Source organism: Dromaius novaehollandiae, chromosome 7, assembly GCF_036370855.1.
Source record: "Dromaius novaehollandiae isolate bDroNov1 chromosome 7, bDroNov1.hap1, whole genome shotgun sequence".
In the NCBI taxonomy this organism is placed as follows: Eukaryota; Metazoa; Chordata; class Aves; order Casuariiformes; family Dromaiidae; genus Dromaius; species Dromaius novaehollandiae.
The window spans coordinates 37,667,050-37,681,337 of record NC_088104.1 but is presented as its reverse complement, the minus strand read 5'-3'; the positions used below and the strand labels follow the sequence as shown (position 1 = coordinate 37,681,337).

General features: G+C 43.2%; 1 protein-coding gene across 3 annotated transcripts in view; it reads right to left on the bottom strand.

Annotated features, from left to right (window-relative positions):
- The window catches only part of PLEKHM3 (pleckstrin homology domain containing M3), a 97,917-nt gene that overhangs the window by 37,757 nt on the left and 45,872 nt on the right, over positions 1 to 14,288 (bottom strand). For all 3 annotated transcript variants that reach the window (XR_010390040.1, XM_064515218.1, XM_064515220.1), the window contains exon 6: positions 2,310 to 2,373. Coding sequence is in view for 2 of the 3 variants with exons in the window: in XM_064515218.1 (XP_064371288.1) it covers positions 2,310 to 2,373 (64 nt within the window). In the remaining variant the exon portion in view is untranslated. The remainder of the gene's footprint in view (positions 1 to 2,309; positions 2,374 to 14,288) is intronic.

Below are 14,288 nucleotides of genomic sequence, written 5' to 3'. Positions count from 1 at the left end.
CAAGCTTCTAAAACTAAAGACATTTTGTTTCTATTCCCTCCCCCACATCCTTTTAATCTTATAGTCAAGGTCTCCCCAAGCAGAGTCCTGTCCAAATGGATCCAAATAACAACCATCTCCAGACCATCAGATAGCTCAAGTACATACTCTGCTGCACCTATAAAGCCCAGGCATGGAGCTCTGTTGCATATGGAAAGAACTTTAAATTGGATTTCCTTTTATAGTAGTATTACATGCTACTTCATCTACTGGCAAACATACATTTCAACTTTCTTGCACCTGAGAACAGACTCTCATATCACATTTTAAAACCCACCACTTAGTAGAAAAGGATTCCTTGTTTTCTAGGATCTTTAAAGAGAACCACGAAACAAATCAGATTTGAGCTGGGACTAACCAGAATAAGGTTGCTTATTTCTGCAGATTACCCCTTTCTGCTTTTCTAATTCACTCACCATGTCTTATCTTTCCATTAATCTTTAATAAATCTTTTAGTTAATTCCCCAAACACATACAATATACATGACAGCAGGATACAGTGTGAAAGCAGCCCACGGATATGAGGAAACAGGCAGCAGAAGAATCAAAAGGAGGGGAAACATTTAGGATTAAAAAACACCCAAACAGCATGTCAGTGGAAAGCAATGAGCAAACAGGAGAAGGCAGTGGTAAGGGACAGACCAGGGCGGAGGCAGGGGCTTTGAGGGCATTAGTGCTTCTCTGACTGTTGGATACATTTTCTCAATGGGGGCCTCCTCCCCTTTCCATTCTGGTTCCACTTTGACAAAAACAGGCAATCTGATTTCAAACTTGGAGCCTCCGAAATGTGGAAAACCCTCTCTAGGCTGATAACAAGGATATGGCTAGATTAAAAAGTAAATCCAATTTAACCCACCCCAGCAGAAATGGTAATTGAATTATACTGCCTTCAAACACATTAAGTTTGGGGCTGGGGCCCCCGCGGGAGGAGAAGGTGTCTTGCAAACACAAATAAACACAAAGAAACATGCTAAAGGGAATGGCTAAATCAATGGATGAATTGTGACTTCTACCCACCCTGCCTCCCACAGGTTGCTTGATAAGCTGCTGATTGCTTCTAAAACATCTACTACCAATGTTAGGAACTGATTAAGCAGCTTACAAAGCACTGGGGGCTAATAGACAGGCCCACCAGGGAGACTGCAGCTCTGGAGTTAAGTAGCTTGCTATTTCATGGCTTGATTATTAAAGATGAGATAGCAGAATATGCTGAAAAGCTGTGGAAACAGTTTTACACCTCAGATGACTGACCTTTTTATTTTTTATATACATGGAATCACTTCCACCTTGTGGTTTTACCAGCCAACAAAAGACATGTTGCTTCCTGTGGTTCTGCAGTTCCCAGCTCTGAGACGCATTTGAACAACCTCAACTTAATGTGTCAACTGAACATCCAGAACTGACTGTGCAACCCCTCACCCTGCAGAAAAGGCAAGGTCAAGCACAGGAAACCTCTGTGAAAGCTGCTTAAACTAACGTATTTTACATATCACTGGCAATGGCATAAGACTGTGTACACAGATGTGCATAGATCAGCTAGCCCATCTTACCTCATTACTTCCTTGACTGCATCTGAGCACTCCAGAACATTTTGCTTGGATCCCCTACCCTCCCTTTTCAATTCTTTTTGTCAAATTCTTCTTGCCTAATCTGGTATGTGATAAAATTCTGCTGTTCAGGTAGATGCACTGCAAGCTGCTTGATTAGCTCGATCAACATCAACCATCAATGCAAAGACGCATCTTGCTGGCACACATCTTGTGCTGTGGTTATAAACGTCACAGTAGCACTGCACGGCTTAACTTTGCGCAGTAGGCCTGCTGAAGGTTCTTTTTTTTTTTTTGTATTGTGGCAATGCCTAGCAGACTTAGTAAATAAGTGTGATACACTAGCGACTGTACAAACTCACTAAACTCCTAAAGAACTATTCTTTCAGTAAATATTACTTGTCGCCTGTAGGCTGAGCCTTAGATGAGCCACTCCCCCACACCCCTCCCCAGCTTTTGTCCAGATGAAAAATTTATCACAGCAAAGCTGTCTTTGCAGCCTACACTTTTCTTTCATAACCTCTTTCAAGCCCCATTTCAACCACAGCTTTAGGCTTGCTCTCTCTCAATCCTAACCCAGTGCCCCTGTTAACCCATTTTTGTATCAAACTATAAACCACAGAAATGGCTTGGATGCAGAGCTGCTTATGCTAACATGCAATTAGCACTGAAGATGAGAACTTGCTTGGTGTGTAACACCTAGAATCAGTGGAAGAAACTTACCTGCTGGAGGTCTGCAAGAGAATAAAGATGGATTTGCTGAAGAAGATATTCTCTGGGAAAGATCCTGAAAAAGAGAAAAATGAATGTGTTGACATCATGCTTCAAAAGGGTGGCCCCTTCTCTGGGAAGCTCGATGACTCTCCCCTTCCCCCCAAAGACTGCAACAGTGATGCTAGGGAGAGAGATGGTCAGAATTTGTAATTATGTTACCCTGTAAGCATCAGCTGCTTTTACAGCGTTTTTCATGGACACTGGCTGTTTCCATGAGAATGAATGCCGTGCCAGTGTTATTCTCTGGCTGTCAGGTAAGCATGTATGATGACATTTACAGCTGCAGAAAACTCATCTTGGGCACAAAAGTTTTTTTGTTTTTTATAAGAATTAACCTAGTAATAAAAACAAATACTTGAAGGTACAGTTTAGAAGTGCTTCTTATGTTTCTCAGTAAAAGATTCCTTGGGCTGCTAGAAAGCTTTAACAGTCAATATGAGACGTGACTTTTTTTGGACTGAAAGAATTATACTGGGAAAAATGTCAGTGCAGCTTCTGTTCTTCCAACATAAAGTTGATCTATATTGGTAGAGTTATTCCCTTTTGCACACAGAAATATCTGTACTAGTACAGACTTTATAATGACTTCTTTGAGAAAGGCGTATTTTCCTTAAATGAAACAAGATTTAAAGCAAGACCATTGATTATTCTCTGACAGACCTGTGCAGTAAAGCTAAATTACATAAATTTGAACAGAGAATAGATGGCCTAATTAGAATCATGTGCAGCAAGGTGAACAACTGGGTTAAAGCAAAGTTATGGTGAAAAATAGATTTTGTAAAGGTAAGTGGATATCAGCAAGGAAAGTTTATGAAAACCTGTGCATCTGCCATGAAAATGTCAGGAAGAGAAAAAGTGCACCTAATTAAAAATTCTATCTTGTGGGCCCAGGCGGAGACACAAGCAGCTGACCGGCTTTGTTTTGCATCTGCACAGAACAAACACAGCACCATGCTCAGGTATCCCGAGGACTGGAGAATCACATCACTCTTGCAAAAAAAGCTACCAGGTACATGAAGAAGAGCAACTGTTTTACAATACATGTTGCTTAGAGCAGAAACCATGAACTCAATTCCTAATTTATAATCATGCCATTTTAAGGCAATGCAGAAACCAAATTCTTCATGTTATTAAACATATGGACAAAGCTCTGCTGAAGACTGGTTTGTAACGATGGAACTGACACACCAAAAAGGCCTCTGGACGCGTGCAAAAAAGCCAAGCTACTGAAAGGCCAATATGAACTTACCTGATCATGACATGAGACTAATGAAAAAGTTGACAGGAACTCACAGAAGGGATTTCACAAGTTGGGACAACATAATTAGCAAAAAAACCAGATCAGCAGGGATAACCGTACGTACATAGTACCAACTTCAATCTTTGACAAAACACTGACTTTAAGAAGTAACAGAGGCACCTTAGTTTATTCTGCTCTATCAACTCTCTTAGCTATTATAAACTGACGTCTTCAGAGATGCCTTGGAGAGGCTAGGACTTCTGGCTCCTATTAAAGTAAGTGGCTACGAGGCCCCACAGTCTTTCTGTACTTTTGAAAACATCTAATCTTCATTGGGGTGGGAGGGGGAAAGTCCTGCAAGGGAGGCACTGACAACTCTGCCACTGCCGATCTAATGGCACGCCTCTAACGGCACACCTCCGGCAGCGGGAATGTGGCCTTGCCACTTCTGACTCACCAAGCATATAGGTCCACCCTGCCCACCTAATGCTCAGGTGCAGTCTGCCTGGCATATTGTGCTTTCCCCTTTCAGCTCTGTAGGCTGTATCATTGCTCCTATTGGAGGTGAATGTGTTTCAGCGGCAAGCTAACTGATGTTTGTAAGTGCTCTGAGGCTCTGCAACACCACGCCTTCATGTTATGTTTGGCGCAATGTCAAAGATGGCTAGAAAACAGTCAAAATCCAGACATCAGACAACATGCGGATTCCTCATTTGTACACAGAAGATTACTAGAACTGACTGGTAAGAGCATTTTGGAGTGATTCATATTTTCAGCCCTGAGAGAATTTCTTTCACTAAAATTTCCCCACCGTTCTCCCCTGATCACACAGGCCAGGCTCTAGACAGTGCAGTAGCACTGCCAGGAACTTATTTGCTGACGCCCTTACAGCACTGCTAAGGAAAATAATTAGCTAATGAAAGATTTCCTTTCTCAGGCTACAGAAAGTCTTTAGCCTGAATAGCCCATGAGGCAGAAGCTGTCAATGACTAACACCAGTGACTAATGCTTCATTCCCCTGCCTTCCAGGACTGCATTTTATTTCCTGCAAGGTCTACTCCTAACAAGACTGCAATTGAGGAGCAAATCCATGATTGGCCCCACTCTGTCAGGTATTCCTGGCCAGTACAGGCACCGGTGACAGCCCTGCTCTCCCTGCATCAGTCCCCATCCCCAAAGCATGTGTCAGTGTGCCTTTCTGCCTTCCCAGGGTCACGTGCTTTTTGTTAGTTTGCAGTAGTCAGCTCTGCAGAGCCAGCATCCAACACTCCTCCTCCTTCCCAAATCTATATCCAGGAAAAGAAGTTGGCACTGCCCTCTCAGTCTTCAGTAAGACACACATGTACCTGCAGAAGAGGCACTCAAGTCAGAGGAGCACTTACTTCCATTGCTATGGAGACTGAGGCATTAAAAAACCCTCAGTAAGTAAGACTGGTCCAGTTTCAGGCTCACAGTCCTTCTGTTGACCTGGAAATCACATTCTGGTTGTGGTGGGCCACAGAAAAACAGCTGGGCAGCTAGAGCTTTTTTTTTTTCCTTCTTTCCAAAGAGAAAATGCTAGAGCAGCATTTGCAACATTTCTCACAGAAACAATTTGCCTAGTTTCTGTGTGGCTCGCAGTGCACACGGAGGGACAGAGCACTCCTGGAGCACCTGCCCACATCACCAAAGGTTCAGATCCCACAGCTCCATGAGGATGAAGCCACTGAGGCAGCCTAGAAGTAGGTGGCTCGATCTCTGACCTTTCAAAATACAAACAATGTCCACTTGGCACAGCTGCATTGCACTGAGTGGTAGTTTCAAAAACACATCTTGCTACGCTGCAAGTCTGGGACTAAGATTCCCCTCTACAAAAATATCCACCAATCCCATTTGGAAAGAAAACAAACATCCAAAACTCAACTCCTACCTGAATGTGACTTTTGAAGCCACTTGTTGTCAACCTCTGGCTGATGGGGAACAAAAGCACAAAATGCACCAAAATATCAAACACATTAAAAAATCCTAATTATAAAATGCAAGCAAATCACTTGGAACAGGAAATTCACACCGGCAAAGTAGTTCAGCAAGCAACAAAATGAATGACGCCCAGTTTCCAATAGCTTGCTTGTCTGCACAGGTTCTCTCAGCCTAATGAGGTGATGGCTTATTAAAGTCCTTTTCAATAGGGGGCAGACAGGACTTACTGTCTTTGCTTCTCTACTCAGACACCTCCGGTAACAGGTAAGAACTTAATGTCTTTGCCAACTCCGTCCCTCTGTCAGCTGTGACTGAAATTGGCCAAGGGAACCCAAAGCCAGTAGAGTACAGCAGGTGAGATAGGGTGCACAAAAACACCATGCCATCACATTAGTGAGCAGACAAAATACTACACGGAGTCCAAACAGATTTTAAAATCACACTTTGGTCTAAAATCTTGAGAGAGACTACACAGCAGGCTGGGATAACTACACTTAAAAACAATTCAGTAGAAAACATTTACTTTCTGCATGAGATGGAGCTTTGAGCTTGGTTTAATATAAGGCCTTGATCTGAAAAGACCAAAACATGTGCTTGCATTTGGTGCTTTAAGTTTTTCCTTAATATAAAGGCCATTTACAAACTCCAAATGGCAAATCCCCCTTTGAAAGCAAAATACAAGATAATCAGTTTTGTAAATCTTTTGACTGATGCTCTATAAGGAACAATTTGTCAATTAAAAGCATTCAATAAACAGTGTCCTTTAGGTCAAATTTTATAACACAGGAAGAACCATAGTGGGTTAGACAGAGGTTAAATGAAAAATGTTAGGACTCATCATAATAAAAACTCAAACCTCTGCTGCTTTGGAACATGACCTGCAGCCCCTGAGAGGCAAATGGTATTGAGTGCATGTCCCACTAAAAGCATCTCCTAAGCATTTACGCAGTTCGGAAACTCCCAGCCCAGTTTCATCATCACTGAAAACAGAGCAGTTGTGAGTCACCAGACGGCTGTGCTGCAAACCCTGGCCACCAGTCAGGGTTAAGTTTGCAGTGAACAAACTAAGTTCAATGCTAACCAGTCCTTTAGCTTTACCAATTCCTGTGAACAATGGAATCCAAAGTCCTGTTGGTTAAAGGCCTCTAAATTGCTTTCTTGTAATGTGCTAGAAATAAAAGTAATCAAGGCAAGCTGGAAAGAAACCCACCATAGGAGATTTGGGGTCAAACTAAAACAAAGATTTGAGCATTCTCCATTTGCGACTATTACAACTGTTTGTTTGATACTGTGTACTCTGAAGTACAAGCTTCAGGCAAGACAGAACCAGAAATTTCACTGGTTCCCTTTCAGATGATTTTATCAGGTAAGTATCTATACAAACAAAGGTTATCTTTTAGTGTCCTCCTGCAAACAGAGTCACTGATAAGGCTTTGCTTTTTGCATTTGGACAAAGTGTGTAGCCATGGTGCTTTGTTAGCACTAAGTAATTGCTCTGCATTTAAAGCCTGTTTATCATCAGCTTAGGTAATTTTTCTCCAATGGGTTAAATATCCTGACAGCTCTGCTAAAGCTACAACCAATTAATCTGCCCAAGTCTGACACTATAACCAAAGAACAAACGTGATAAGCAGAGCAAACTCTTCTTTTGACGCTGCAGTTGAAAGAAATCAAGTTAGCTGGCAGGTGGGCACAATCAAGTCTCTTTTGTGAAAAACCTGCTGAAAACTGCTAAAACATGGAGGGGGAAGAAAGGCTGGCACCATGATTTCATGTGCCAGCCAGGAGGGCCTTGTTTGACCAGGTTGATAATTGCATGACTGAGCTCTGATTCACTAAACTGGTGCATCTACTACAGATGCACCAGTCCAAAGCGCAGCCGCGCTCAGACGTCCTCTCCACCCTTCGGCCGGAAATGGCTACGCCCAGAGTTGACGCAGCACCTTAGATACCACGTCCATTCCTTAGCCACCACGGTTCACATCCTGGCGTAGCAATTTGCACCACCACCAATTTACTTTTAAAACTGGTACCAGGCTGTGAACTCAGGTAGCCGACAGGCAAGGTGAAACATACTGATTTCTGCTGTTCCCACCAGAGTGAACACGTTCTTGCCCTGGATGACGAGCAAGAGCACCTCTAAACTGCCAGCAGTGAGCCCCGCTGGCAGCTGGGGCCGCGCACGCGGGGAGGAGCGGCATGCGCACGCCAGTCTCGCTCACAGCGCGTCAGTCTGCAGAGTCACCATTTGATCTAACAAGTATAGAGGGATATAAGTTAATTACCAGTCATCCCAGATATACACGGCAGGGTAAGCACACCTCTTGCTAGATTTTGTCTTGCAATTCATTTGACATGCCACCTGTTAATAGAAGTTAGAGAAAAAGGGGGGGAAGGGAGGATTTTTTCCAGTGCTGCCAATTCTTATAGTTTTATTCACGCTTTTGATATATGGCATTTCCTTGAAAATCCCGGCTCCTGGAAGTAGCTGGGAGATGAGAATCCCAGCCTTCAAGTCAAATAAAAGAGCTACTCAGCTTTTGGGACACTGCAAAACCTGATGATTCAGAAGTCAGAAGTTAAATAAAAACATTCCCCCTCCCCTGACAAATGCTATTTGTTTACTTAATTCTTGTGATATTTACACCAGATTAATGACTTTTTTAAATTCCAGAGGTTTGGCTAAAAAGGCATTTGTGAACCATTTCACATTCATGAGATATAAACACTCTTCTGGTTATGTTCTGGGAGCAGCCATTCCCTAAATATCTTCAGTCCATATTGAGGGCTAGATTTAACACCGAGTATGTCTAAGTAAGGTGTTGTTTAATGTTGTTAATGAAATTTCACATGAGCATCCCTAAAACCAGTTATTCTTATTATTCATCAGCAATCCTAAATCACAACATAAACTTTCTGCTGAAATGCAGCACACTAAACTCTTCCCTCCTCTGTGGTTACTTGAGCAAGATTATAGCAACATTGTGAAAGGCAAGAATTACTACAGATGAAAACCAGGAATTAAGTATCACTGACATTAAAAGCAGGATGCAGAGAATTAGTTAGAGGCACACAGCCTCATTTTGAAATCCAAATAGGTTAGATCCCCCAGTTAACTTGAAGTGAAATGAAGAACAAGCAAATGCTCTCTATTCTTGTCAGGTGCACTTCTGAATCTTTGCTGAAAGTTCTGAAGTGAAAACACAGGTAGTATTTAAAATAGCAGCAATCCAGTCTACGAGGAAGGAGGACAACTACCATTTTGAAAGATGCCTAATATTACTGATGTATTTGACAAGGAGGTGCAGGTGCGTCCCTGGAGAGAAAAAATGCTAATGTGAACCAAAAGACCGGCCTGTCCCCTGGAAAACTTATTGTATATGCCTTGGTGTGCTCCTCAGCTGGATGCTTACCATAGTAGAGCACTGGCTCAGGTGCTTGTAGTCTTCCCTTGGCTTAACAGACTGCAGGACTGCTGCCACCCCTGGCTGCTCTGGCACATTTCTTGGATCCCCAGCTCTCTATTTATTACCCTTAGTTGAAATAAAAGCTCAAAGTCCACCTAACTTCCATCCTGAGCCCCCTACAGTTTTAGGGAAAGCTTTTTAAGATCTTCACCTTGCAAGGAGCCTGCATGCACAGTTACTTCTTCAGAAAGACAGAAGAGTTGAAGGCAAAGAAGTGGTCTATTTGTAAGTGCTCCACAGACATCCTTTATTTTAGCTGGTGCAATGATTGCACACATGCAGTATCTATATATAGAACAACAAATGCATGTGCATACTTCCCTACATTTCTTTTCTCACCTTTCCGTGCTTTTGGCTGTTGTTTGGTCTTAGGTCTGGATCCTCTCAGGATATCCAGATATCCCCTTTGAATGAGTTTCTCTCGCTCCCTCTTTCTAATCACCTGTGCAACAAATTGTCTTCTTCTGTTGGACTCTCATCTAACTCAGAGCCTTCTGCTAGGAAACCACAGCCTTCTGTTCCTTTCCCCTGCCCAAACTTGCCTTTTGCAGTCTACTGCTTTCCCATGCTGTATCTTTGTTCTCCTGCTTTGGGATTTTCCACTCTCCAAACAGCCTGCCTGCTGCAAAGAAAATGGAGAAAACGAGTCTCCTTTGAGGGCTGCGCTATGACTTAATGACCTTCTGTTGTCCTTGGTCTGAAAGATGACCTGACACAGCCCCAGCTTCACATACGTGAGGCATTTGGTGGTACACTGGTTGCATAAGATCAATCACGATTCCTGTGATGTGTTTAGACAGGTTCCCCAATTGCCACACAAACATTTTGAAAGTAATCTAGCCCTGTGTCAGAAGCGATATTTCTAAGGCCTCACTGTAGGAAGTGACAGGATTCTATTGTTCAGCATCACTGAATTTGGGCTCGTTCTGCACCGTGCTGACAGAACGCCAGGCTCAGCCAGGACCATGCACCTACAGCACTGCAATGGTACCTTTAACCTGTTGCTCCAACAACCAGCTCTTATTTGGTCTTCCTGTAACACACTAAGTAATGTATCTAGCACTGGAGTTTTGCTAAGTAAAACTAATATATTGCTCTTCTGGAGCTGATAGGCAAATGGTATCCTACAGAGGAGATGAAGAATGAGATGGGAATTTTCCCCTCGTTTCTCACTGCTGTACAGGAGGTCTACTTCAAGACAGAGGGCACTGGAAGGAGCACGAACACGTAGGGGAACCTCCTGCAGAAGCAGACAGAACATCTACGTTCTGTCACCGTCATCTGTCTACGAATATCTGAGTAATGCAGCTGGGAGAGCAGAGAGCCCAGAGAGAGCTCTGAAGCTGACCTGGGTTGGCCTGCCCTACAGTAGACATGAAGGTGCCTGAAGACTTTCCAAAAAAACACTCTGTCAGCTCCTTCACTAGAACAGTCTTTGACCATGACAAGAACGGAGGACAGACTACGGCACAGGGAGAACTGTTAGTGTTACTTATGTCTAGAGATAGAGAGAAGAAAGCAAAACCAGAATGACACTTACACCATTTAGAGCGGCTTCCCAGACTACCCTAGTTGTTTAATGGAGTTGGGGACTCTCTCTTTCTCTCCAAGCTATTTGTCTGACTCCTCGCTGTTTGCTTGTGCCAGTTGGCCATCGTCACACAGTCAGCCGGCTGTGCTGGGATCTGCACAGCTCCGCTTGCACTAACTACATTGGCTCTAGGCTTCAGTCTTGTACAGTTCTATCTGAACAGCACCCACACGCGCAAGGCAACCAAAAGAAGCATGAACTTGTTGAGCAAAGACTGTTGAGGCGAATTACGTCTGTTGTAACACTGAGGTGACAGCCACAGCAAACTAGGCGTAATCATGCCCCTTGTAAAACAGAGTGCTCAACAACAGGCTAGGAGCATCAGCTGGCTATCTCAGCGGTACTCTGCTGATATGCACTGATGGAGGGTTTGATTTCACCTCTCAGTCAACTCTAATTTCCTTTATTTTTTTTCCCCTTGCAAATGCATAGAGTTTAGAATCCATATGTGAAAATAAATCATTATTAGTGATGCAGATCATTTTTACTTTGTGCCTTATAGCTACTTTTAGGATTTATTTTGCTTCTCTTCCTTCCTTCCTTTCTATTTGGTCACTTGCCTCTTAAAGTTCACATTGTGGTTCAGCCCTGAGTACTCTGCTAGATGCCAAGTTTTATAAAGTTCCCAAAGTACCTATCTATGGACACCAGGCATTATAAATAACATTTCCACATTTAAACCAACTGGATCCTGAGCTAACCTGGTTTACAGCCATCTGGAATTTTTCAGAAAAAGCCACTTGTAAGCACTGTAAACAATTTTGTCTTCCCAGAGGACACCAAGAGTTTCCAGATTCACTGCCATCTTCATTTTGAGATCTGGGTTCAAGAGCAAGGTATAGATTTAAAGAATATGATAACACAAATAATATTAATAAAAGAAGCCTCCAAGTGATCTGCTTTTCCCTAATAAGGCAGGCTCTATCAGTGTCCCTAAGGCAGCAAGGTGCCAATACAATTAATCAGTCTGTTTTTAGTTCTCCTTAGACAGCAATATTAACAGTTTGTTTCAGTCTGTTTATATGGGTCTGACAGGCCTTCAAGATGCTGTGTTCACTTGCTTGTGATTAATAGTCATTCGCATAGTAAGGTGAAGACCAAGCAGAAAAAGAATGTTTTTAGAGCAGGACAGATAACTGGATTCTCTCCCCCAGACTTTCATTTCTAACTAGGAAACAGTACTAAATTTAGGAATGCTGCCTAACAGTATTGTTTTAAATCCCCCTTTTCTTGCAACTTGCCCATGTGAAGAGCCAAAGGGAAATTTAAATCACATTTTCTTTGTTCACTTGTGCTCTATACAGCCATCACACTGACAGTGAGGGTCCACATGCTCTGATGCTACACACAGAATGCAAAGCCACTGGAACCAGTTTAGAGCAAGGAATAGCTTCTTCCAGGAAAGGGACATTTCTTCCTTTACACCCCTGCAAACCTCTTAGGGGAGACCTCAGGATCCAATTGAGTACCAAAACCAACCCCGACAGAGGCTTCACAATCTAAGAAGGGGCTGGATTCTAAAGTTTATTTTGTGCTTTTGAAACATTCCTTCACTGGCTTTTACTGGATTTTTACAAGTCCTACCAGATTGGAGCTGCTTCCTCAGAACAAAAGTAACACCCTAGTATTCTCACCCTTCTTGGGCTGAGGTCCTTCTCGCCACCCTACGCAGAGATCAGCTGCAGGCACACAAGGAGACCAAGTTTAACTCAGGGTTATCATGAACCAAACAAAGCACCTCCCAAACAACAGTGCCTGCCACTCAAAGTCTTCTCAGCTTTAATCTGAGACAGTGTTAAGGGACCCTTAGATAAGAAAAGGGAACATTTCCCACATTTCCCTCTTCTGCCAGTCTGGGTGTTTCATTCTGACAGAGGGAGCAGGGCTCCAGCAGTGTCCAGCCAATACAACAGAAAATGCAATCACCCAAGCTACAGTCATGAAACCGGAGGTGACATATTTGCCTACACTGCTTCTTCCTCTTCTCTCTTTATGCTAACCAGAGTTGGTGTAAAATGCTTCACCTAATATTTTAATAACTTATTTCTCTTTTCTTTTTTTTCCTAAAATATCACACACACATTTCCGTGCTACTTTTTGTCCATTCTCTCTTCTTCTCTCCATTTCTTCAGCATTCATCATCTCTGCCTTTTGGAGGCAAGTTTTTGGGTTCTCCCTTTGTCTTGGTTCCCTCAGTAACTCTTCTTTTCCTGAGAACCCTCCCCACTATTTCTTTCCCTCAGCTCTGGCTCTCAGCATCTCCTCCATTCTCCTAGTGTTCCCTCTTCCCATTGTCACTAGTCCAATCCATTGATTTCTGTTTAGACCTCCTTTGATCTTTCTTTCGCTCTCCTACCCAACTCCCTTCAGTCTCTCCTGCCTCCTCCTCTCTGTTTTAAGGGCATTCTTTTCTTCAGCATTAATCAGAAGGCATAATTTCTTTTCTACCACTTTTTCTGAACAGCAGCTTTCACTAGTCTTGCTCTCCTTTTAGTTTTATTGCAGTTGAAGAGGATGGTATAGGCAAGTTATTACAGCTGAATAGCAAGACAGTCTGCAAGATAATACCACCCTCTGGGATAACAGAAAAAAATCAGCCTAATTTTTAAAATGCTGCAAGCTGTCCTATCAAGTAATAGGAATTGATCATTAAGACACACACAGACACATATTAGCATGCCGTGGATCTGATGCAAGAGCTCAGTAGCGCTCTCTAGAAACCTGCTGCTATATCCTTCTCTTGGCTGTTCTTGAGGTAGCTATTCAAAGCAATGACCTAAGTTGTCCGCTGAATAGCAGACTTTATCATCACTCCTCTTCCTGTGAAGAAAACACTGATGCATTCTCCTCTTCCTCCCAGAGAATTCAGGTCTCCTGTCCTTAAAACTTCATGCTCAAAATACAGCCACCAGTGCCATCTGCTTTCTTATCATTTGGTAGCTGAATATTCCAAAACAGTGGCCTTCCTTTTTGCAGACTTGCCTTACTTGCAAACCTGGACACAAATGCTTACAGATGAGTTTACCATCAGGTCGGCTGCATGTGCCTGCAGCCACTCATCCCACCGCACGGCATGGACACAGCCCGCTCCCCATCTCTTTAGGAGATCCAGAACAAAAGTAACCTGGGTTTTTTCAGGTCACAACTGTGGCTTGATGGTTGCAAGAAGATTGATCTTTTTTATCTCATTAGGAAAATGCAGCACCAGCTGAATGGACTGAGTAACAGCACTTCCAAAATGAATTTCGTTTTTTATAAACCTACTGCTTCCCCCAAGGAAAACTCAACATGAAAGGAATAACAAACGAAATGCGTTCTGCTGTGTGATGATCATGTATTTTCCAATAAAGAAAACATTCAGCACAGCCATGCCATGGATGGAGAAGATGGCGGCTGAGCAGGAGCACGACTACTCTGGTTCCACATAACTCACGAGTTGCGTCATGTGCCAGGGGACTGCCTCTGGCCTCTGCCTTCATGCAAGGTCACATCACTGAGGAGGGCAGAAGCACAGAGGAGGGCAGCGGGCTGGCTCTGGCCCCTCTCACATGTTGCCATATTGTGAGCTGCTTCAGAGGTCCTGACAGTGGCTACCACACTGTGAGTACCTAAGAGCCAGACACTGTGGCAGGGAGCCTGACTAAAAATACTCATGCAGAGTCAGGAAGCCT